Consider the following 21848-nt stretch of genomic DNA (forward strand, 5'->3'; position numbering starts at 1 on the left):
GTGTATGTGTGTATGTGCGTGTGAGTGTGTGTGCATGTGTGTGTATGTGAGTGTGTGTGTATGTGAGTGTGAGTGTGTGTATGTGTGTGTGAGTATGTGTGTATGTGTGTGTATGTGCGTGTGAGTGTGTATGTGTGTGCATGTGAGTGTGTGTATCTGAATGTGTATGTGATTGTGTGTGTATGTGCGTGTGAGTGTGTATGTGTGTGCATATGTGAGTGTGTATGTGATTGTGTGTGTAAGTGTATGATTGTGTGTGTGTATGTGCATGTGAGTGTGTGTGTGTGTATGTGAGTGTGTATGTGATTGTGTGTGTGTAAGTGTATGATTGTGTGTGTGTATGTGCGTGTGAGTGTATGTGTGTGTATGTGAGTGTGTGTGTATGTGCGTGTGAGTGTGTATGTGTGTGTATGTGAGTGTGTATGTGATTGTGTGTGTAAGTGTATGATTGTGTGTGTGTATGTGCGTGTGAGTGTGTGTGTGTATGTGAGTGTGTGTGTATGTGAGTGTGTATGTGATTGTGTGTGTAAGTGTATGATTGTGTGTGTGTATGTGCGTGTGAATGTGTGTGTGTGTGGGGTAAGGAGACGAGCCCAGGACCAGGGATGTGCTAGTTGCAGCACAGTTGACAATTCTCCTCACTTCTGCTGCTGTGCACTCCCCCACTTCTAGTCCCCCACCAGACAGTGAACTCCCCCAGGGCAGTGTTTTTATTCCCAGATCATATCCTAAGCACTTAACTTCTCTTTATCTCTTTCTTTCTCTGTCTCTGTGTCTGTGTCTGTGTCTGTCTCTGTCTCTGTCTCTGTGTCTGTCTCTGTCTGTCTGTCTCTCTCCAGGAAAAGCTGTGCATTGATGCAGGACAAAAGGATGCTTTCCCCCAGGGACATCACCCTTGGAGGGAGAGACAGACACACTTGTGGAGAGCACATGGAGATTGTGCCTTTCCTCACAGAGTTTTAGGAGGGAAGACCACGGTGCCAGGGGATTCGGGCACAGATGGCTCCGCCCTTGGCACTAGTCCAATGCCTATCCTTGGCTGAAGGTGGGAAGGACATGGCTTCTGTGGGGGGGGCACGGAGGGCGCTGGGCGGCTGAGGAACCATTTCAGCCAAGTGCCCCCTTTCCCCCTGGGTTCTAAGGGTTTCCACCTTATTTTTCACACCTTTTCCTTCCTTTCTATTATCCCACACATAGATTCTAAAGGCTGCACTTGCTTATTCTCTCCTCCCCTCCAAACTAAAAACTCAAGGGCAAGAGCTCTATTTGGCTCTTGTTTTATCTCCGACACTTAGCCTGGCCCCTCTAGAAGAATGGGCATGGCCCGAACCCTGAAGCCATGAAGGATGCAGAGCGTGATTCTGAAAATCCGGGCGGTTGGGCCCTCGGGAAACGTAACCCTTTGAGGGGTCCCCTTTCTCTGTGACCTAAAAACCTGGGAATGCTTTGGGAATTCCTGGATCCTTGCTGCCAACAGGTACTTTCTAAGCCTGTTAAAAAGGGAAAGTTGAGAGAAGTGGGCTTTATAAGGAAGTATGGGAATTTAAATGCTCCCAACTTATAATAAAAGGGGCTGAGCAGAGCTCGGGCCAGTGGCACTTTATTAAAAGGTCTGTGGACCTCAGCTCTTCCTCGTGACCTGAGATGAATGAATCGCCCCTCACAGGAGCCTAGAGAAGGGGGCCCAATGTGACAGGGGCCAATTAGCGTTTTAGCTTTGGACGGCTATCGAGGGTCTACTGCGCAGGCTGGCGCCAGCCTCTGTCTTCACTGATCTACATTAATCTCGGGGCCAGCTCCCGGGCAAGTTCCTCGATGGTTTTTGAGCTCCAATTGTCATCTTTTTAGGAGCAACCACAGGCCCCTGGCACCGGAGTTACAGTCTTCACTCACTTTTAGAGTGAAAAGCCCTTGTAGGACGTGGGACAGAGTCTGGGATGCTGTGGCTCACGTTCAGGCCACTGACCTCTGATGCTGGCCTCCTGATCCAACCAGCTGAGTTAATGGGCAGAGACGGACCACTAGTAGCACTGATGGGCTAAATGTGAGCCAGCTCCGGCTAAGAAAAGGTCCGTCCCCACCATCCCCTTTTGGTTCAGTGGAGGTCATGGAATGAAGGCTCAGACAGCGAGAAAAATCAGCTGGAGCTTTTGCTCAGAAATCTGGAAGCGCAATCTAGTGCGTGGGGCAGGTCCGAGGGACACGGCCAGAGGGGAGATTCCCTAACAAAACTTTTTATTAAGGGAATTCTCGCGTCAATACTAAGTCTCAGGTTGGGGCCGATTCTACGGGGAGAGGCCTTGGATCTGGAGGCTCGGATCTCACCAGTGTGGGGCTTCCTCCCCCATGAACTGCTTGGCTCCCACTGTAGCAGGATGCCCTACTGGGAGAAAGAATCCTTTGTGCCAGCCCATGGAAAACTCAGCCCACTTTTTCCTTACTCCAAGGGGATCTTGGGAAGGAACACTGCAGAGCCGAGATGGGGCCGAATTTGGGAATGGCGTCTAATCTAGAAGCCTCCATTAGGCTTCCTTTCCAGCTGGAGTCCCGGATGGACCGAGGACTCTGAAGAAAGTCAGAGGCCAGGAGAGAGGGCCGACGGCGTCCACTGATTACAGACTGAAATCCCAAAGTTCTCACGACTTCCCACCTTCTGACAGAGCTGGGAGGACTCTCGGGGCTAGGGGGAGGCAGGGGTTTTGACATGGCCAATGGGGGAATCTGCTGTGCCTGCAAAGACATGGTTGTAATGGTGATTCTGGTTTTCTGGCTTTCTCATTTGGGGGGGTGGGTGGGAAATAAGGTCTTAGAGGGAAAGAGATGACTTTGTGTCTGAAAAACTTAGTAAAACAAGAAAAGGAGAAAAATTATTTGTGGCCGTGAAACGGGTTTCTGAATCCTTTAAGATTTAAGATCTGCATTGTTATTAGCTCCCACGAGTCCCCAAAATTCTGAGGGTTGAAGGTCCCGGGAGCATCTAGAAGGTCATCCACCCCACCCCGGTGAGAACCTGGTCAGGGCTGGGAGGTTTTCCACAGTAAACTCTCGGGAGGGACAGAACGATGGCGGCCCCTCCTTGGGACAGAGTAATGGCGGCCCCTCCCCAGAGCGGCCTGTCTGGCAGAAACCTGGAGCATCTGAGGCGGTGAGCCGCAGGACCTCGCTCCAGAGAGTGAGCGGCGAAGGAAGGCTACCCACCTCTGCTGGGAGGAAAAGCACAGCGCCTTCCCCGTGGCCTGCATCATCTTCCCGGCGCGGGTTTTGTCCTGGGAGCCCTGGGAGCGAAGAAACCTCCCCAGCTCGCTTTCTTCTTGGGACAGGACTGGGGAGAAAAGAGAGGCCTGAGCAGGGGGAGTGGGCGGGGGCGAGCCGAGGACCAGAGTGAGCCCGGCCCAGCCCCCCCAGCCTGAGAATTCTCAGAGGAGAGCCCCATATCAGGGAGAGCAAGCCCTGGAGCCCGGCCCATTTGCTGCTGGAGAGCCCATTGATGCTCCCTCAAATGGGTGCCCTTCCTGGGTCAGCCTTGCTCCCGGGCCCAGCCAGGACACTCCTGAGCCCAGCCAGACACTCCGGGGCCTCCCTGCCAGGCTCTGGGGCTTCCCCGCCGGGCTCTGGGACCTCCCTGCTGGGCTCTGGGGCCTCCCCGCCGGGCTCTGGGACCTCCCTGCTGGGCTCTGGGACCTCCCCGCCGGGCTCTGGGACCTCCCCGCCGGGCTCTGGGACCTCCCCGCCGGGCTCTGGGGCCTCCCCGCCGGGCTCTGGGGCCTCCCTGCCGGGCTCTGGGGCCTCTCTGCCGGGCTCTGGGACCTCCCCGCCGGGCTCCGGGACCTCCCCGCCGGGCTCCGGGACCTCCCCGCCGGGCTCTGGGGCCTCCCCGCCGGGCTCTGGGGCCTCCCTGCCGGGCTCTGGGGCCTCTCTGCCGGGCTCTGGGACCTCCCCGCCGGGCTCTGGGACCTCCCCGCCGGGCTCCGGGACCTCCCTGCCGGGCTCTGGGGCCTCTCTGCCGGGCTCTGGGACCTCCCCGCCGGGCTCTGGGACCTCCCCGCCGGGCTCTGGGGCCTCCCCGCCGGGCTCTGGGGCCTCCCCGCCGGGCTCTGGGGCCTCCCCGCCGGGCTCTGGGGCCTCCCCGCCGGGCTCTGGGATCTCCCCGCCGGGCTCTGGGACCTCCCCGCCGGGTTCTGGGACCTCCCCGCCGGGCACTGCTCTCCTGGTCTGGCCCCCAGCGGACAGTCAGCTTTTCTGTGGTGTCCTGATAGCGCCCCATGGGGGGCAAGTCTCCTCGAACTCTCTCCCACCCCGAGGCCTTGGACAGACGGCTCAGCCGCAGGGAGAGCCTGGCCTTGTGTGAGGGACCGAGCTGAGTCTGGGCTGGAGAAATAAAACTGGCTCGTGTGCGGGGGCTGCCCCTGGGGCTGCCTGTCTCTGTCCCTCTGTCTGTCTCTCTACATACAGAGCTGTCTCTTTCTGAATCTCTATGTATGTACAAAGCCACGTATATACACACACAAACATACTTATATATAGGAACACACACCTACATTTCTATATGTTTATAGTCATCCGCACACATTCACATATCTGTCTGTGTATACACACAGATACCTGCCTATACATGCATATAAACGCACCTTTACACACATAACAACCCACGCACCTCTACTGCACGTGTGGACACGTACGCCATACACAAGACGTGGATATACAAATATACGCAAACACAACACAAAATACACAAAGCATCTGTACACACACAACCACGTGCACACATATTGAATCTATATGCACACACATATATGTAACATGACCGATGCTGAGCATTTTTGTTCCAAGAGTGTTGTCTTTTCCGCAGGTGGCTCAGGGACACCGAAGTTCTAGACTTCTGGACAGGTGTGCACATGCACGTGGACACGTGTGCACAGGGTGGACGGTCATGTGTGTGCACGCGTGTCCGGTGGACATTCCTGTGTACCATGTGGCCCAGCCGTGTGTGCGGACACATGTGCAGTGGCCATGTGTGGGGTGGATGTGTGTGTGTGCACCGTGTGCACGTGGGGTCTCCACTGCCTGGCCCCCACAGCGCCTTCCTGTCGGCCGGGCCCTGACTCTCCCTTCCCCGAGGCTCCCCGCCACCGAGTGGCCACAGGGAGGGGCGGGAGCCACAGAGGGAGCAACATGACGGGGCGGGGTGGACCCGTGGGGGGCAGCCCCTCGGCCCTCTGGGAGCATCTCTCTGGATGTCAGTTGTGTTTCTCAGCCTGGGGGACTCAGAGAGTCCTAGGGCAGCCCGATGCCCGGTAATCCCAATGGATGTGCCCGCCGGGACTTCCAGTCTGGGAGGAGCGGGGTCCCAGAGTCTGCATGGCACAGAGGGGCTTGGGGCCTGGTTCTCCACTAAAGGGCGAATCTCCCGAGGGCCCCTTCTCTCATTTTCCCTGAGGCAGTTGGGCTAAGGCTTGGTCCTGCAAGAGTAAGGGCTGAATTTGACCTCAGGGCCCCTGGATCCAGGGCTGAGGCTCCATTCCCCCCCCCCCTTCCCAGGAAGCCCCTGTAATTCAGAGGGCAGAGGGCGTCTCCATCCCTGATGGGTCTCCCGTGGGTGCCCAGGGTCGTACTCACAGCAAATCCTCTTCTGGTAGAGTTCTATGGCTTTGAGGAGCTCCATGCACGTCCTCTGGATGGAGTGGAACAGCTGGAGCAAACACAGGGAGAGGGGGTCACGTGCCAGGCCCAGGCACCAGGAGGGGCTCCCTACCCACAGCCCACAGAGCTCTCCGGGCAGCCCTGTGGTCCCTGGCCTTCAACTCTCCCGTGGCTAACCCGGGCTCTCCGGGCAGCCCTTCAGGTCACTCCCTCCTCTTTCCGGACCCCTGGAGGACGGGCATTTCTGACAGAAGTTCTCACGCCCAGCAGGCAGTTGTGAGACTGTTTTTGGCAAGGGCATCCATAGGTATTGGCTGGGTGACCCTGGGCAGACACTTCACCTTGTTTGCTTCAGCTCCATCTATGAAATGGGCTGGGGAAAGACCCGGCAAACCACTCCAGTACGTCTGCCAAGAAAACCCCAGATGGGGCTGTGAAGAGTAGACGCCATGGAAATAATTCAACAAATCAATAGCCAGGGTCAACCCAGAGACGCTGGTGATGGCTTCAGCCTAGTCCTCCCCCCTCCTCCCACCATTATTCCTCTTCCCTCCCTCAGAACTCTCTGCCTATCAATAACATCCTCGAATCCATTCCTCTAACGTGTAAATGGCTGATTAGAGCCTGAGTTTTACCTCCTCCTCATGCACCAGTAATCAAGGAGGGAAGACCCTGAAGGGTGGGGGTCGGGCCTCACCCCCTTAAGAAACTCAACAGAGTCACTGACTTTTTAGCCAACACTTGTGGGCAGTTGGACAACAGCTTCTCCTCAGTCGGTAATATTATAAATATATGAGGGCAAATGTTTTTAAAAGATGGTTTTAAGAAATGATTACAAGGCAAATGACTACGATATTTCACTCCCCCAGGATCTGTGGGCCTTTGCTTTCTTTCTTTCTTTCTTTTTGTTGTTGAGACAATTGGGGTTAAGTGACTCCCTCCCTGAGGGAAGGGAAGCCCTTTCTCAACCAAGGGGTCCTGGGAGTTGCCTCCAGATGTATAATGGGAGAATGGTCAAGAAGTAGATAAAATGCAGTGGGACGCAGATAATCTCTACATCCGGGATCCTTGTGTTTGAGTTTGACCCGGGAGCTTGTGACTGGCCTGGACTCCCAGGCCAGGGACTACAGAGCGGAGGCATGAATCCCAGTCTGGCTAGGTCTCTAACCACTAGGGCACAGTGCCCATCTCAACTATCTGCAGACACCCCTTAACTGTCCCCCACAGATGGCCCGAGTTGCAGTCTCCTCTCCACTCTCTGCTGCACTTCAGCATTTTCAGTGTTCCTCCCACAATATGTCCCCCAAATTTAGCTCTGCCCTCTAGAAGTAGTCTGAACAGCAGAGCCAGAGCATCCCCTGCAGCTCTCTGGACACGGCCGGCCACGAGATGTGGCCCCAGCCATTCAGTGTCCTGGCCACCACCTCCTGTCCTTGGCTTGTGGTAAGGAGGTAGCCTCCTGGAAGGCTCAGGTCTTTTCATCCTCTGTCTCCTCACCCGGTACAACTGAATTTTTGGACACAAGGGGAAGACTTTACACTCATCCCTATTGGAGACCATCCCTGGATCCATCTTGACTGTGTCCTCCAAGTCACTGGCCACCCCCGTGTGTCAGCCACAAACCTAGAAGCCCCTTTACCCAAAGAATGGATAAAACTGTTTCCCGGGGCAGGACCAAGGACAGAGCCCCAGCCGCCTCTCCCAGGCGGGTTCCCACTTACTCATCATGGGAGCTCTTCCGCTCCAAGGGCTGCTCCCTGTGGATTTCCCCAGCCCAGACAGCATCCTGACCACTGTTTTTCTTCCCCCAGCCCCAGGGATGTCAGGAAAGGCGTGAATAAGTGCCACAGGTCTGGGACAGGCCCAGCTCTCCCCAGTTTACCACTTTCTGTGTTCTAACTCTAATCCATTACACTTTCCTGGTCTGGCTCACCCTACATCCACTTTGGCCCCAGGGGATGACTCTACCATAAGACAGCTTCATGGTTTGTGAGTCCCTGCCTGGAACCTTCCCGGCATCAGAAACCACCCTGGGCCTGCTCCGTCTCCACACTGGCCCCCCCAGGACTGGTCAAGCCCTGCCCCGCTGTCCAGCTCCCAGTAAAATGTCGGCTCTTAGAGACAGGGACCAACTTTTTTGTCATGTTTTCAGCACTTAATAGTACTTGGTATCTGCTCCCTCCATGATGCCATCTTTCCTTGTCCAATGGTCTGTGTCCTTTTGTAAGTTCTTCCTCTTGCCCACCCCCATCCTGTCAATGGGTATATCTCACCTACCTCATGGCCATCAAAGTCCCCTTCCCCCATGCTCACCAGAGTTACTGCAGGGCTGTGCCCACCCCATCACCAGCAGAATTACTTTAGGGCCCCCTGCTCCACAACCACCAGCGTTACTGCCAGGTTGTGCTCACCTCATGACCACCAGTTATTGCAGGGATGTGACTGCCCCGTGGCCACCAGAGTTACTGTAGTCCCCCTGCCCCTTGACCATCAAAATTACTGTAGGCCCCTGCCCCATGACCACCAGTTACTGTAGTCCCTCTGCCCCTGACCACCAGAGTTACTGTAGTCCCCCTGCCCCACAACCACCAGCGTTACTGCCAGGTTGTGCTCACCTCATGACCACCAGTTATTGCAGGGATGTGACTGCCCCGTGGCCACCAGAGTTACTGTAGTCCCCCTGCCCCTTGACCATCAAAATTACTGTAGGCCCCTGCCCTACAACCACCAGTTACTGTAGTCCCTCTGCCCCTGACCACCAGAGTTACTGTAGTCCCCCTGCCCCACAACCACCAGCGTTACTGCCAGGTTGTGCTCACCTCATGACCACCAGTTATTGCAGGGATGTGCCTGCCCCGTGGCCACCAGAGTTACTGTAGTCCCCCTGCCCCACAACCACCAGTGTTACTGCCAGGTTGTGCTCACCTCATGACCACCAGTTATTGCAGGGATGTGACTGCCCCATGGCCACCAGAGTTACTGTAGTCCCCCTGCCCCTTGACCATCAAAATTACTGTAGGCCCCTGCCCTACAACCACCAGTTACTGTAGTCCCTTGCCCCATGACCACCAGTTACTATAGTCCTCCTGCCCCACAACCACGAGTTACTGCAGTCCCTTGTCCCACAGCCACCAGAGTTACTGTAGTCCCTCTGCCCCTGACCGCCAGAGTTATTGTAGTCCCCCTGCCCCACAGCCACCAGAGTTACTGTAGTCCCTTGCCCCATGACCACCAGAGTTACTGTAGTCTCCCTGCCCCTTGACCATCAGAATTACTGTAGTCCCCTGCCCTACAACCACCAGTTACTGTAGTCCCTCTGCCCCTGACCACCAGAGTTACTGTAGTCCCCTGCCCCACAACCACGAGTTACCGCAGTCCCCTGCCCCACAACCACCAGAGTTACTGTAGTCCCCCAGCAGCCGCCAGAGCTACCGCAGGGGCTCACCCACCTCCAGCTTGGCGTCCAGGTCTGCGTCGGAGGCGACCACATGCTCGTCTTCCTTCTTGCCTGTCGCCTTGATGAGGGCCTGCTTCGTTTTCCAATATTTCTGTTGCATCTTATTCACAACTGACTTGTCTTGACTTTGGGCATATTGGTCATAAAACTCCCTGGAGTAGCTGCCGAGGACAGGCCAACAATTACAAGAGGGAGGAAGCCGCGAGGGGACTTCTGGGTCGTGGCACAAGGGTCTGGGCCCGGCAGGAAGGTCTCTCTCAGCCTGGTCATGTGACTAACAGGAAGGGACATGTTTCAATATCTGCCAAAATCTTTTAAAGGTGACATTTCCGTATGAGACCTCGGCTTGAGGGCTGTCCGGGACCTCAGGGGCCGAGCTTAAGACCCTCGGGAGAGGGGCCCCTCCCAGGCTGACCACTTCCAGGCAGAGCCAGGATCAGAACTCGGGTTTCTGAGCCTCAAGCTCAGGGCTCTCTCCTTTCTGCCATGTTGCCCCTGACACTCAAGGGACAATGGCCGTACCCCAAAAGGTTCATATGTGGGGAGGTAAGATGCTTAAGGAGATCACTTTTTAATCACCAAATCTGTAATATTTTAAATAGAGAAAAAGTAACAGGCAAAATGTCACCCCTAAGGGGGAGCATCCTGAAAAGCATTCTTTCAAGACTATGTCAATAGATAGGAAAGGAAGTTCTGTGATCGGACCGTCCCGGCTGACCAAGGGCCGCCTCCAGCCAGGGTCCCCTCGCCTTCCTGCTCTCGCCTTTCCTTGGAGGCTTGGCTCTGGCCGGGGCTCGGGGCCCCTTGCTGCCACAGGCTGTGGGGGCCTCACCTGTGTCCCCTGGACTAGTGAGCCCCACCTTCCTGAGGCTGATTCCAGGCAAGCCACGTACTGGCCGTCTAGGTTACCGGGCCCGGGATCTCATTGGCTTAGGAAAGCATTCTGGAACAACTGGGGAGTGTTGGGTAGGCAAGGAGACGGGGAACAGGAAACCCCTGGGAGACCCCACTCCCCTTCGGCACGTGAAGTGCCCACAAAACTCCTTGGCCATTCCACGTCTCGGCAGCCAGGGCCCTGGGGGGCCCTCACTGTGCTCGCTGCTCACTATGGAGGAAAGGCTGAGGGCTTCCCGGGACACGCGTGTCATCCCCGCTTCCTTCACTGCAGGCCCCTGAGCTGGGGGAAGTGTTGCCGAAGGACCAACTGTTACAGAGGCGGAATCACTGGTGACTGACGCCATCATTGGCCTGGACTTCCGTGGAAGAGAGGAATACTGGGAACCCCAAGTCCTCCCAGGAGCACTGCAGCCCAAGGGCAGGACTGGCCTGGGCCTTTCTCTGGGGTCCCAGGGCTCATCCCTTTGCCAGGCGCACAGTAGGTGCTTGTCTGACTGCACAGGGCTGGTCACAAAGGCTGCCTGCCCACAGCCCGGGCAGAAGGAGGAACGACACTCACCATTTGTGTCCTTCCATGTTGCCTTTCACCTTCACTCACCGATGATTCAGGGATAGGGGCAGGAGGACGTCAGCTGGAACCCACCTGCAAAGAGGGAAGACCTTGAAGGCAGCCGTGGGCCCCCTTAACTCATGTTTCTGTGAAACCCTGAACAAAAGCGCTTCTAACTGAAGGATGCTGGAGTCAATGGAGTCTGGAGAGCAGATGCGTGGTGATCCCCAGAACAGGTGCTGCAGGCACACAGTAGGTGCTTTACAAGGCTTCTAGACGTGGATGCGACAAAGAATGCCCCAGAGCAGCCCTGTTGCAGCATGGAGAGAAAGGTGAGAAGCAGCTTGGCAGACATGGGAGGGGGCGTTCAGAGGTGGAGGGATAATTTGGGGAGGGACTGAGCTGGAGAGCGGGTTTTCTCTGGCTTAGTGGGACCCAAGGGAGGACCGGGATGATAATGCTGCCGAACCAGGACATCCTGCCTGGTGGCCCAGGATCTCGGCTCAGCCTGACTTGAGTTGGGAGCCCTGCTCAAACACCAGACATGCCAGGATGCCCAGGGCTCCACGCTCCTCCCCAGCCTTTAGCTGCCTGGTGCTCTAGGATCATGGCCCAGCCTGACTTGAGTTGGGAGCCCTGGTCAAACAGTAGACATGCCAGGATGCCCAGGGCTCCATGCTCCTCCCCAGCCCCCCCGGTCAGTCTCTGCCTGTGGGACAGGCTCACGGGGTCATGTCTCTCACTTGGCTTGCAAACAAGCCCTTTCAGCCCCACACTGTAGGGGTGGATCACTGTCCCCCAAGAAGGGGCTGGGGTCCTCAGAGCCTCTCCCCAGGTTAACAGAGAAGAAGGGGGTGGCTCCTCTCCTGCCTGAATGAGGGATGTCCAGCCGGAGATGGAAAGGCTGTGGGCCACCAGGAGTCCCCAGCTTCTTAGCCTGGCGCCTCCACACTGTTTCCCTGTCCTCCAGCGACCCCCCCCCAATTTCATTTCCACTAAGCCAAACACAAGTGGCGATGTCCGCTCTTGGAGGCCTTCCTTGCTTCCTCTACCAGTCCGTTTTGGATACTGATGCTGCAAAGGGGAGCCAGTCCCTGCCTGTAGAGAAGCTTCCCGGAGGGAGCCGCCATCCTCAGGGGGCTCCATGGGAGGGGGAGCTCACACGGGGTCCAGTATGACATGGGGTAAAAGGCAGACCCAACATTAGTCCAGGAAGAAGAGGAAGAAGGTTCTAATGGGGTTGAATTCAGAAAGAATCCCCAGAGCCGGCCACAGGAAGAGCTGTTTGCAGGGGTGTGGGGACCAGAGAAGGGAGTGGGATGGCTTGGGAGCCCTCTAGAGGGGGGACCACCCAGCTTGGGGGCAGCCAGCCCACTTAGGAACCAGACTAGGAGAGGGCAGACTCTAAAGTGGGAACTCAGAGAGCCTGAGCTGCGCCATTCCCCACCGTCCCTACCTGCCATTGGGTTTCTGGCTGAACTACAGAATCTGGAGCGGAACCAGTGTGGGGAGCAGCCGGCAGAGATTCCCCAAATAAGGAACAAAGTCCTGAGAACTCAGTGGCTGCCAGGTAGGGGAAAGTAGAAGCCAGACCCCAGGGGGGCCACCCCTCCCCAGACAGGCTCAGCAATGATGTCCCCCATTTCCCCGGCCTATCAGTTTGCCCAGAGCACCCCTGGCTCCTTCTCATCGGGCCCCAGCTGCCTCCCCAGCTGCTCTCCCTCTACTCCAGCTGGGTCCTAGATCCACAGTCATGGATGGCATGTCCAATCTGAGGGCACAGACTTGTAGGAAATGGGTTTGTATTTCCTGTAGACCCCCCAGAGGGTATAAGGGACTGTCTCACTTTGCCTCTGCCCTTCTTGGGCCAACAGAGCAACAGAGACATCCCAAATATATGCTGAATTGCCATGCTGACGTATCAGGCTTTGTTTCAGCAGCTAAATTAAATGAAAGATTAAGCCATAAGAAATAAACCCAAACTACACCTAGTATTAATTTGCTTTTCCAAAACGCATCTTTGTGATGCAGTTTGAGAGGCTGGGAGGTGTGCTTAGAGACCCGATTCCTGCGGATCACACTGACTTGGAAAGCCGGATTCACATTGCCTCTGTGGTGCAGCTGCTGGGTTCCTTTTCATTTCCTAATGCATTTTAATCTGGCCCCAAGTGTTGGACCCTAGACCTATACCTCTGGGGCAGTGGCTAGGGAGCTGGCCCAGAAGCCATCTTAGGGACAGACTGCTGTGTGACCCTGGGCAAGTCAAGAAACCCTCAGCTCCGGCTGCTTATGTGTAAGAAGAGAAGTCGCAGCCATGGGTGGGGGAAGTCCTCCCTGGGAGTCCCAATGCCCTGCCCATGCCCCCTAATTACCTTATTAAATCTTCCTGAATTTCATTTTTAGTCACTCCCCCTTACATCAAGTGATTTCTTCAAAGCTGTCTCTCCCCCACCCAGGCCCTGTGGACAACAGAGACCAATGGCTTCCTTCCAAGGGGCGGCGCCCCTCTTGGGGATGGAGCACCTCGAAGGGCCCACCTCATCCAAAAACAGACACAGACTGAAGCCTGGGCCCTTCCCCCTCGAGTTCCCAGTCATTTTCTCTGGGATGTCATGGAGGGAGCCTTCAGACCCCTGGAGCTTGACAGAAAAACAGCTTCCCTCCCTCCCCCCAGTTCTCCATGTCTCAGCCTGGAAGGACAGGCTAGCTCTTCCAGGGCCATTCTCAGGCCCTTCCCGCCCTGCCGCTGGCAGACAGCACAGAGGCAGGCTCTAGCCTCGGGGCTCCCCAGCAGGGCATCCTCTCTGGACTGAGCTCAGGCCGTGGGTGGGGGGAGGGGAGGTGCTCCCGCCCTGGTGGGGCTCTGCAGTCCCCATTGTCCTCTGTGCCCGCCGAGGACTGTTTCTGGGAACAAAGACGCTGTGTGGAGCTGACACCGGATCAGCAGCAGCAGGCGCTGGGCGAGACTCAGAAGGGCAAGACCCCGAGACCCCTGGGGTGCCAGGCCAAGGTTCTGGCATCTGGTGGGGAAAGCCCTGGTCCAGGCCCCCAGCCTTCCCAGGAGGTGTCCATCCCTTTGGCCCCTTTACTCAGTGAACCAGTCTGATCCCAAATCTGGAGCCAGCTGACATCTTCAGAGACCAATGGTCAGACCAGGGCTCCAGCTCAGCCTCTTCCCAGCTGTGTGACTCTGGGCAAGTCATTGCCCCCACGGGCCCATTTCCTGGTGGGGCTGGACCGTCTCCAAGCGTCCCTCTAGCACCAATAAGGGGATGGGTGACTGGCCATACTCCCCAAGCCAAGTGGAAATGCTGGGAAGCCTGACCTTCCCCTGGATCTTGAGACTTCCAGAGAGCCCCTCCATTGCCACCAGCCCAAAGGAGGTGGGGCCAGATGAAAACGCCCCTCCCACAGAAGGGCTCCAGAGACCAGTGGCAGCCCCTCACCCAGCCACCCGACCCACGTGGCCATTTCCTGGGCCTCCATGTGCCCGATACTTGGACACAAAAGGAACTATTCCCTGCCTTGAAGGAGCTTGTGTTTGTGTGTGTGCAAAAGCAGAACAGTGTTCACAAGTGCCCACTTATTAATGCGCAATAATGCGTGCCATGCCAGGCCCAAGCCTGGGAAGGCTTCCTGGAGGAGGAGCCACAAGTTGGAGTGGAGGAGGGAGAGCATTCTGGCCCAAGGCATGGAGGGGGATGTGGCAGGAGCACAGACCGAGCTCCATCTCAGAAGGGCAGCGGGTACGGAAGGATGAGCAGGGCCAGGGTGGCCGCAGGTGCCCGTTTGCTCCCTGCTCTCCCTGTCAGTCTGTCTGTCCTTCAGCCCCTTGGGTATTATCCCAGCAGCTCAGCCCAGCAAAAGCCAGGGTGGCCGCAGGTGCCCGTTTGCTCCCTGCTCTCCCTGTCAGTCTGTCTGTCCCTCAGCCCCTTGGGTATCATCCCAGCAGCTCAGCCCAGGGCACGCTGCGGTCTCAGCTCTCTCCAAGGCCCGATAAGTTCCTTCTGGCAGAATCGGCCTCGGAAGCTTAGCGTTATCGTGGCCTGAGTGTGCACAGGTGTGTATTCCCACACCACTCACAAGAAGGCAAGCTGTGTGTCTTGTCCCAGAGCCCTCCCCAAGGATCAGGGCCCTTGGCGCCCAGCACGGGAACGGGCACAAGCCCCAGGGTTGGCCACTGCTCTGCCTGGGCTGGACAGGGGTGAGAAGAGGGCCGGTGGCCCCAAGAGCTGCCCTCCGGAAGGAGCTGCGAGACCCCGGCGAGCCGCTGGGCCTGTTTACCTCCGGTTCCTCACCTGTGAAAGCTCCAGAGGTACTTGGGAAGTGCTTACAAGAGCCGTCCAAGGAAACGAAATATAATCCCCATATAAATGGGACTTCCCTTCCCTAAAATGTCCCCCAAGTACTTTATGACCAGTGCAAGTGTCCGCTCTGACAGGCTCCCAAAGGGCTCTCCAGGCTCCCTCTCCCATTGGGTCCTCCTCCTCCCCCCAAGCCTTGGGCTCTAACCCTAAACGGCAGTTACCCAATCAGCCCCAGAGGGTCCCCCCAACCACAGGCTCCCAGGGTCAAATGACTCAGGCTTTGCAGCTCTTCCAGACCCCACCAAGGCATCTTTCCAGTCATACAGACACAGAGGATGGGGGCCACGGGCACTCATACAGACACAGAGGGATGGGGGCCACGGGCACTCATACAGACACAGAGGATGGGGGCCACGGGCACTCATACAGACACAGAGGATGGGGGCCACGGGCACTCATACAGACACAGAGGATGGGGGCCACGAGGCACTCATACAGACACAGAGGATGGGGGCCACATGCACTCATACAGACACAGAGGATGGGGGCCACGGGCACTCATACAGACACAGAGGATGGGGGCCACGGGCACTCATACAGACACAGAGGATGGGGGCCACGGGCACTCATACAGACACAGAGGATGGGGGCCACGGGCACTCTTTGAAACGTGTCGGACGTAACACGTGTGTCTGTGGACAGGCCGGCCTTCTCACTGCTGCCGCCACAGCCCCTTCCTCCGCTCTCCTACCATGGCGCAGGTGCCCCTGACCCACCTCCCCGTTCGGCTCTGCGATCTGACTCCCCCAGGCCTCCAGTGGCCCCCTCCAATTAATCCCCCTTCATTTAGGGCTTTGTTTTGCACAGTTCCCTACATACCCAGTCACGTGTGTATGCACTGTGCCCATTCCCTCCCCCTCCAGAGAATGGAAGCTTCTCCAGGGCAGGGAGGGCTGTGTTCCTGGGTCTCCAGGGCTCAGCAGAATACGGGGCCCACATAGTGGGTGACTAACAAACGCTGGTGGGCTGAGAGGTCTGTGCTTCCCTTGGGTCTGGCCTGTGTGCCCGGCTCTCTGAAGACGCCCCCTCTCCGGCAGAATGTAAGCTCTCTGAGGGCAGGGACTGTCTACCTTTGGTCTTTGTATGCCCAGCTCTGAACCCTGCTGGGCACATAGTAGGTGCTTAACTACGGATTCCTCCCACTTGGCCAGGGCTCCACCTATCCCCCCTTGCCTCCGAGGGGTACAGAGAAGAGATACAGAGGAGATGCAAGGGCCTTTTATTTGGGTGGGGGATCTCAAGGGATAGTCAGGAAAGGCTTGCTGGGACATAAAGGGAGCCACGAGGCCGAAATGAGCAGAAACGGGCCAGGCTGGCAAAGGTGTGGGCAACTCTGAGGGGCCAGTACTGGCGGGAATGAAGGGGACCCTGGGACAGGCTGGACCAGGCTGGAGAGGCCCCTGAGTCACGCAGGAGAGGGCTTCACTCCCTAACGGTTCTGTGCTCCGTCCTGAAGGCCCCGGGGTTCTGGGAGCAACTTGAGGGGGTGACAGGAGCTCAGATTCATCCTTCGGAGTCACGTTGGTGACTCGGGGCCCCCGAAGAGGGTGCTGAGGGCCTGCCCGAGCCTGGGCGGCCGCGGGCAGGTCAGCAAGTGGGCTCCCTGGCCCTGGGCCCCGGCATCGGCCCCTTTCCTTGGGAAACCCATTTGTGGGGGTGGGGGTGGGATGTGCCCCCTTGGAATTCTTGCTTTTTCCTTGGAGACTCCTTTGACTGGGAGCTCCCTGGGGGGGCAGGCGCATCTTTGGCCCTTCCTGCGTGCCCGGTGCTTGGCACAGTGCCTGGCACTTCCTCGATGCCAACTGACTGACTTCTCCCAGAAGCCCTTTTCGCCCCATCCCCCGCTGCATCTGTTCCCGGGGGAACCCTCTGCTGACTGAGAGGCGCCTGCCTCAGTTTATACCACAGGTGGAACGGAGCCCCTTGTTCTTCCGTTGGGAAGTGGAGAAGCGGCTCTTTCCGCACTGTCTTTTCTGGCCTTGAGGGCTGTGAGATTGGGGCAGAATCTGCCCCGCGGCCGCGGGCCCTTCCTGCCCCCTCACCCGCCGTCTCTGGGCCCGGGCACCCGGAGCCGGGGGCCGGGGGCTGGCGGGGCACCAATCAGCAGCCGCCTCCCTCCTCCCTCCTCCCTCCTCCCTTCCTTCCTTTCCTGGGCTCTCCCTCCGGCCGCACACACCCGGCCAGGGAGCTTTCCTTTTCCGGCCAGTGCCTGAGTCACCGCCCCCCCCTCCCCGTGACAGCGAGCGGCCGGCGGAGGGGCCCCCAGCATCCTCCGCTGCCTCCCCTCCCCTCCCCCGGCCTCGGGGCCCGGCCCGGGACGCAGCTGGGTGGGGGCGGGGGCCGGGAACAGGATGTGCCCGGTTTCCGAGGGAGCCGCGGCCGGGGAAGCAGCTCTGCCCGGCCCCCGGGATGGCCGCCCCCCTCCCCCTCCCCCTCCTCTCTCCGCCTCCAGCGGAGATGCCCCGGGCCTGGCCCGGCCGCTGGGGACCCGCCAGGTGGCGGCAGGTGCGGTGTCTCCACCGGCCCCTCCCCCCTCCCCCCTTCTCGTTCATCCCCCAGCCGGGCGCCGCGATGAGGCCCCCCCCCCCCCCCCCCCCCCCCCGCGCTCCGGGCTCCGACAGGAGGGAGGGGGAGAGTCACCCCCACAAACCCGCGGCGGCCCCGCGCCCCCCCTGCCGGCCGCCGGCTCCGCTCTCCGCCCCCGCCCCCGCCCCCCCCACCGAGCCCCAGCGGGTACCTGAGCCCCGCGGCCCGCTCTCGGGCGCCTGCGGGCCTGCGGCCCTGGTCCGTCCCGCTGGCGTCAGCGCGGTCCGCCGGCAGGAGCAGCGGCCCGGCAGCAGCGGGAGGAGGGGAGGAGGGGGAGGAGGAGAGGAGGGATGTGACAGGCGCCGCGAGGGGTGAGGCCGGAGGCCAGCCCGAGGCCGGGCCAGCTCGGCCCCCAAACCCGCAGGGGCCAACCGGGTTAGAGAATCACGCGGGGGTGGAGGGAGAAAGGGGGGCCCTCACCTGCGCCCGGCGGGCGGGGCCACCAACGCTCGCTCACTGGAGACGCCCCGGCAACTGCTCCCCGGAGTCCCCAGGCTCCTCCCTCGGGGCGGCCCCCTCCTCCCTCCCGCTCCTCTCCCCTGCACCGCCAGGTCCCCGGCGAGGGGCTGCGTGCGTGGCCGCGTGGGCGCGGGTGTCTACAGCAGCGCATTGCCTGGCGCACAGTGAGCCATTAGTGACAGCGCCCGCGGGGTGGCCGGCCTGCGCGCCTGGGCTCCGGGGAGGGAGTGGACGGCTCCTGCTGGGCTCCCCGCGTGCGTGTGTGAGTGTGTGCGCGTGTGTGTGAGTGTGAGTGTGTGTGTGAGAGTGTGTGTGTGAGAGTGAGAATGTGCGTGAGTGCGCGTGTGTGAGAGTGTGAGAGTGTGTGTGTGCGTGTGTGTGTGAGAGTGTGAGTGTGTGCGTGTGTGAGAGTGTGTGTGTGCGCGTGTGTGTGAGTGTGAGTGTGTGTGTGAGAGAGTGAGAATGTGCGTGAGTGCGCGTGTGTGAGTGTGTGAGTGTGCGTGTGTGAGTGTGTGAGAGTGTGTGTGTGCGCGTGTGTGTGAGTATGAGTGTGTGCGTGTGTGAGAGTGTGAGTGTGTGTGTGAGAGTGAGAATGTGCGTGAGTGCGCGTGTGTGTGAGTGTGCGTGTGTGAGTGGGTGAGAGTGTGTGTGTGCGCGTGTGTGTGAGTGTGAGTGTGTGCGTGTGTGTGAGTGTGTGAGTGGGTGGGGAGGAGATACTCATCGCCCCATCCCCCTGTTCTTAGTAGCTCCTCTCACTTTTGATCCTTGCCCCCTCTGGGCTCCCCCAAGCCGAGCACCAAACCCCAAACCGGGACAGAAACGTTTTCAGGCTCCCATCACATTCTCTTTCATCCTCCCCCTTCTCCCCCTCCTCCACCCTCTCTTCCTCTTCTGCGTCCTCCTCTTCCTCCTCCTCCTCTCCCTCCTCCTCTTCCTCCCCCTTCTCCCCCTTCTCTCCCTCCTCCACCCTCTCTTCCTCTTCTCCATCCTCCTCTTCCTCCTCCTCCTCCCCCTTCTCCTCTTCCTCCCCCCTCTCCCCCTCCTCCTCTCCCTCCTCCTCTTCCTCCCCCTTCTTCCCCTCCCCCCCTTGATCCATTCACTGGGCCCAAAGGCTCTTCCTTTTTTTTTTTTTTTTTTTTTTTAATTTTTTATTTTATTTTATAATTATAACATTTTTTGACAGTACATATGCATGGGTAATTTTTTACAACATTATCCCTTGCACTTACTTCTATTCAGATTTTTTCCCTTCCTCCCCCAACGCCCTCCCCCAGATGGCAAGCAGTCTTATATATGTTAAATATATTACAGTATAATTTAGATACAATATATGTGTGTAGAACCGAATTTTTTGTTGCACAGGAAGAATTGGATTCAGAAGGTAAAAATAACAGTTTACACTCATTTCCCAGTGTTCCTTTTCTGGATGTAGCTGATTCTGTCCATCATTGATCAATTGGAATTGGATTAGCTCTTCTCTATGTTGAAGAAATCCACTTCCATCAGCATACATCCTCGTACAGTATCATTGTTGAAGTGTATAATGATCTCCTGGTTCTGCTCGTTTCACTCAGCATCAGTTGATGTAAGTCTCTCCAAGCCTCTCTGTATTTCTCCTGCTGGTCATTTCTTATAGAACAATAATATTCCATAACATTCATATACCATAGTTTACCCAACCATTCTCCAATTGATGGACATCCATTCATCTTCCAGCTTCTAGCTACTATGAAAAGGGCTGCCACAAACATTTTGGCACACACAGGACCCCAAAGGCTCTTCCTGAGAAGGAACACTGGGGCTTCTGAGGTGAGGGCAGCTGGGATCCCCTCACTGGGTGGTAAAAAAGGCCGGCACCTATGTGGGAACAGGGTGCCTGCCAGTCATTGAATCCAACGGCAAATTTGGAAGTGCCACTGAGGGTTTGCCCTACGGGCCGACCTGCGCCCTGCGGTGGAGTTTGGGGTCTGCAGGGGGCTGGTTGGTACTTGAGCTTGGCCCCCGGGGCCATTTTCTTGCTTGGTCACGGCCTCTAACTTCACAGAGGCTCCGCTTTATCCTCTAAAGCCCAAGTGCGGGCTCCGTCCTCCCGGACATCAGTCGCCTCCTGAGCTGTCCGGACTGTCCCTCTGCCCCCTACCCATGATGCTCCACCTCCACTTTGGCCTCTCTGTATTTATGGCTCTCTCTGCGCTAGCGCACACACACACACACACACAGACACACACAGGCAGGGCCTGGCGCAGAGCGGCCTCCTCGTGAGTGTTTCTTAATTGGTTGAGACAGAAATCTTGTCAAGGACGATAAAGTCTCCATGAACTCAGGGCTCTGCCCTGCGCGCTGCCCGTTGAAGGGAAGGGACTGGGGAGGAGAAAGGTGGGCGCGGGCAGGGCGCAGTTGCCCAGGAAGGCGCTTTCTCCCAGGGGCTTTGGGTTTCCTCCAGCGCAGGGTGGACAGAGGCCTTGCCAGGAGTGGAGCGCAGCTGGGAGGGTGGTGGATAGCGTGTCGGGCGGGGAGGAGGGGAGACCTGAGTTAGAATCCTGCTCAGACAGGCTGTGTGACCCAGAGCGGGTCATGTCGGCCACCACAGAGTTGTGAGGATCCCACACGGTGCAGGAGACAAACAGTAAAGCGCTCCGGGAACGGTTGGATGTGACCCTTCGGCCATAAGGAGGAGGGTGCATAAAGGTTCCAGGTTCTCCAAGTAGAAAGTGGCCGGAATGGAGCGAGCTGGAGCGAGCGGCTCTTACAAATGGGTCAGGAATTGCTGACTGCTCCCGGGGTCGGGTGCTGGGCTGAGCAACGCAGACGCTGAGAGGCAAAAGCCGTCCCGGCTCCCAGGGAGCTCCGGGTCTGGAGAGGGAGGCAGCGTCCAAACAACCGAGGCCCCGAGGCGCATTCAGGGAAAACGGTCGGTAACAGATGAAGCCCCCAGCATTGAGCTGGAAAGGCAGCTTGCCGAAGCTGGGACTTTCCTGGGCTTTGAAGAAAACCAGAGACCCTTTGGCTAAAGCCCCAAGTAAAAAGGCTTGAGAACCAAACCCGCCTGGGGGGAGAAAGCCGCCCAAGCAGAGCTGCCCATCTAAGTAGAGAATAATGACTGAGGGAAGAAGAGCACTCAAGGTGGGGAGAAGTTTGCAAGACAAAATCGTACCGGGGAGTCGGGGCTCCCTTCATCCTCAACAAGCATCTGTGCGGCCAGCTTACGGTTCTTAATTCACAGAAATCTATTTCCTCTTTTTACTTCTCCTCTTATTGGGGGAAAAGAAAAAAAGTAACAGAGACATAGGCAAGGAAAACAGCCTTCCTGAGCAAGGCCAGGAAGGAGGCTTCTCCTGTCCACCCAGGAAACCGAAGCAGAGAGAAGTGACTCCCCGAGGGTCCCAGAGCCAGGAAGAGGAAGTCAGACTTCAGCCGTGCTTTCCTCCAGTCTCTGCAGCGGACTGTCCCGAGAGAGCCGACGGCAGACCCCCTGGTCAGGCGGGACCCACACGGGGAGGCAGGAGCACTTGGTCCCACTCTACCTGGCCCTGACCTTGTGGAGGTCAGGAGGAGGACCATGGAAGGAAGAAGGACATGGCAGTCCTCTAGAAGAGCCTTTGGGTATCTTGGTTTTCCCACGGATTTTCTGGTCTTTACAGCCAGGGTCCACCACCTTTTCGGTGTTGTGGATCCTGCTGGCGTGGAGGGAAGCCGCTGCGTTCCTTTCACAACATTCTGCTTGTTGCCCACATCCTAACTGAGGGAAAAGAGAAGTTTCAGTCAGGGAGAGAAGGAAGGAGCTTTTTCTCCCTCTCGAGGTGCACGGCTTCCCTGAAATCTGCTCTGGGGATCTCAGCTTTACAACTTCCTGCTCTGGACTCGATGAGTTTTCACACAAGAGCAAAGGTGG

General features: G+C 57.8%; 1 protein-coding gene across 6 annotated transcripts in view; it reads right to left on the bottom strand.

Annotated features, from left to right (window-relative positions):
* The window catches only part of ICA1 (islet cell autoantigen 1), a 41471-nt gene extending 23205 nt beyond the window's left edge, over positions 1 to 18266 (bottom strand). For 2 of the 6 annotated variants that reach the window (XM_074268530.1, XM_074268529.1), the window contains exons 1-4: positions 10554 to 10637; positions 9090 to 9371; positions 5617 to 5689; positions 3199 to 3322 (exon numbers count right to left, since the gene is read on the bottom strand). In XM_074268530.1, coding sequence (XP_074124631.1) covers positions 3199 to 3322; positions 5617 to 5689; positions 9090 to 9371; positions 10554 to 10556 — 482 coding nt within the window. In that variant the 5' untranslated portion in view covers positions 10557 to 10637. Of the gene's footprint in view, positions 1 to 3198; positions 3323 to 5616; positions 5690 to 9089; positions 9372 to 10553; positions 10638 to 17648; positions 17858 to 17917 lie in introns of those variants that run through there. The other 4 variants (XM_074268534.1, XM_074268532.1, XM_074268533.1 and 1 more) reach the window with 4 other exon arrangements.
* Between the last annotated feature and the right edge of the window lie 3582 nt (positions 18267 to 21848).

The sequence above is a fragment of the Sminthopsis crassicaudata genome, chromosome 5, assembly GCF_048593235.1.
Source record: "Sminthopsis crassicaudata isolate SCR6 chromosome 5, ASM4859323v1, whole genome shotgun sequence".
Classification (NCBI taxonomy): domain Eukaryota; kingdom Metazoa; phylum Chordata; class Mammalia; order Dasyuromorphia; family Dasyuridae; genus Sminthopsis; species Sminthopsis crassicaudata.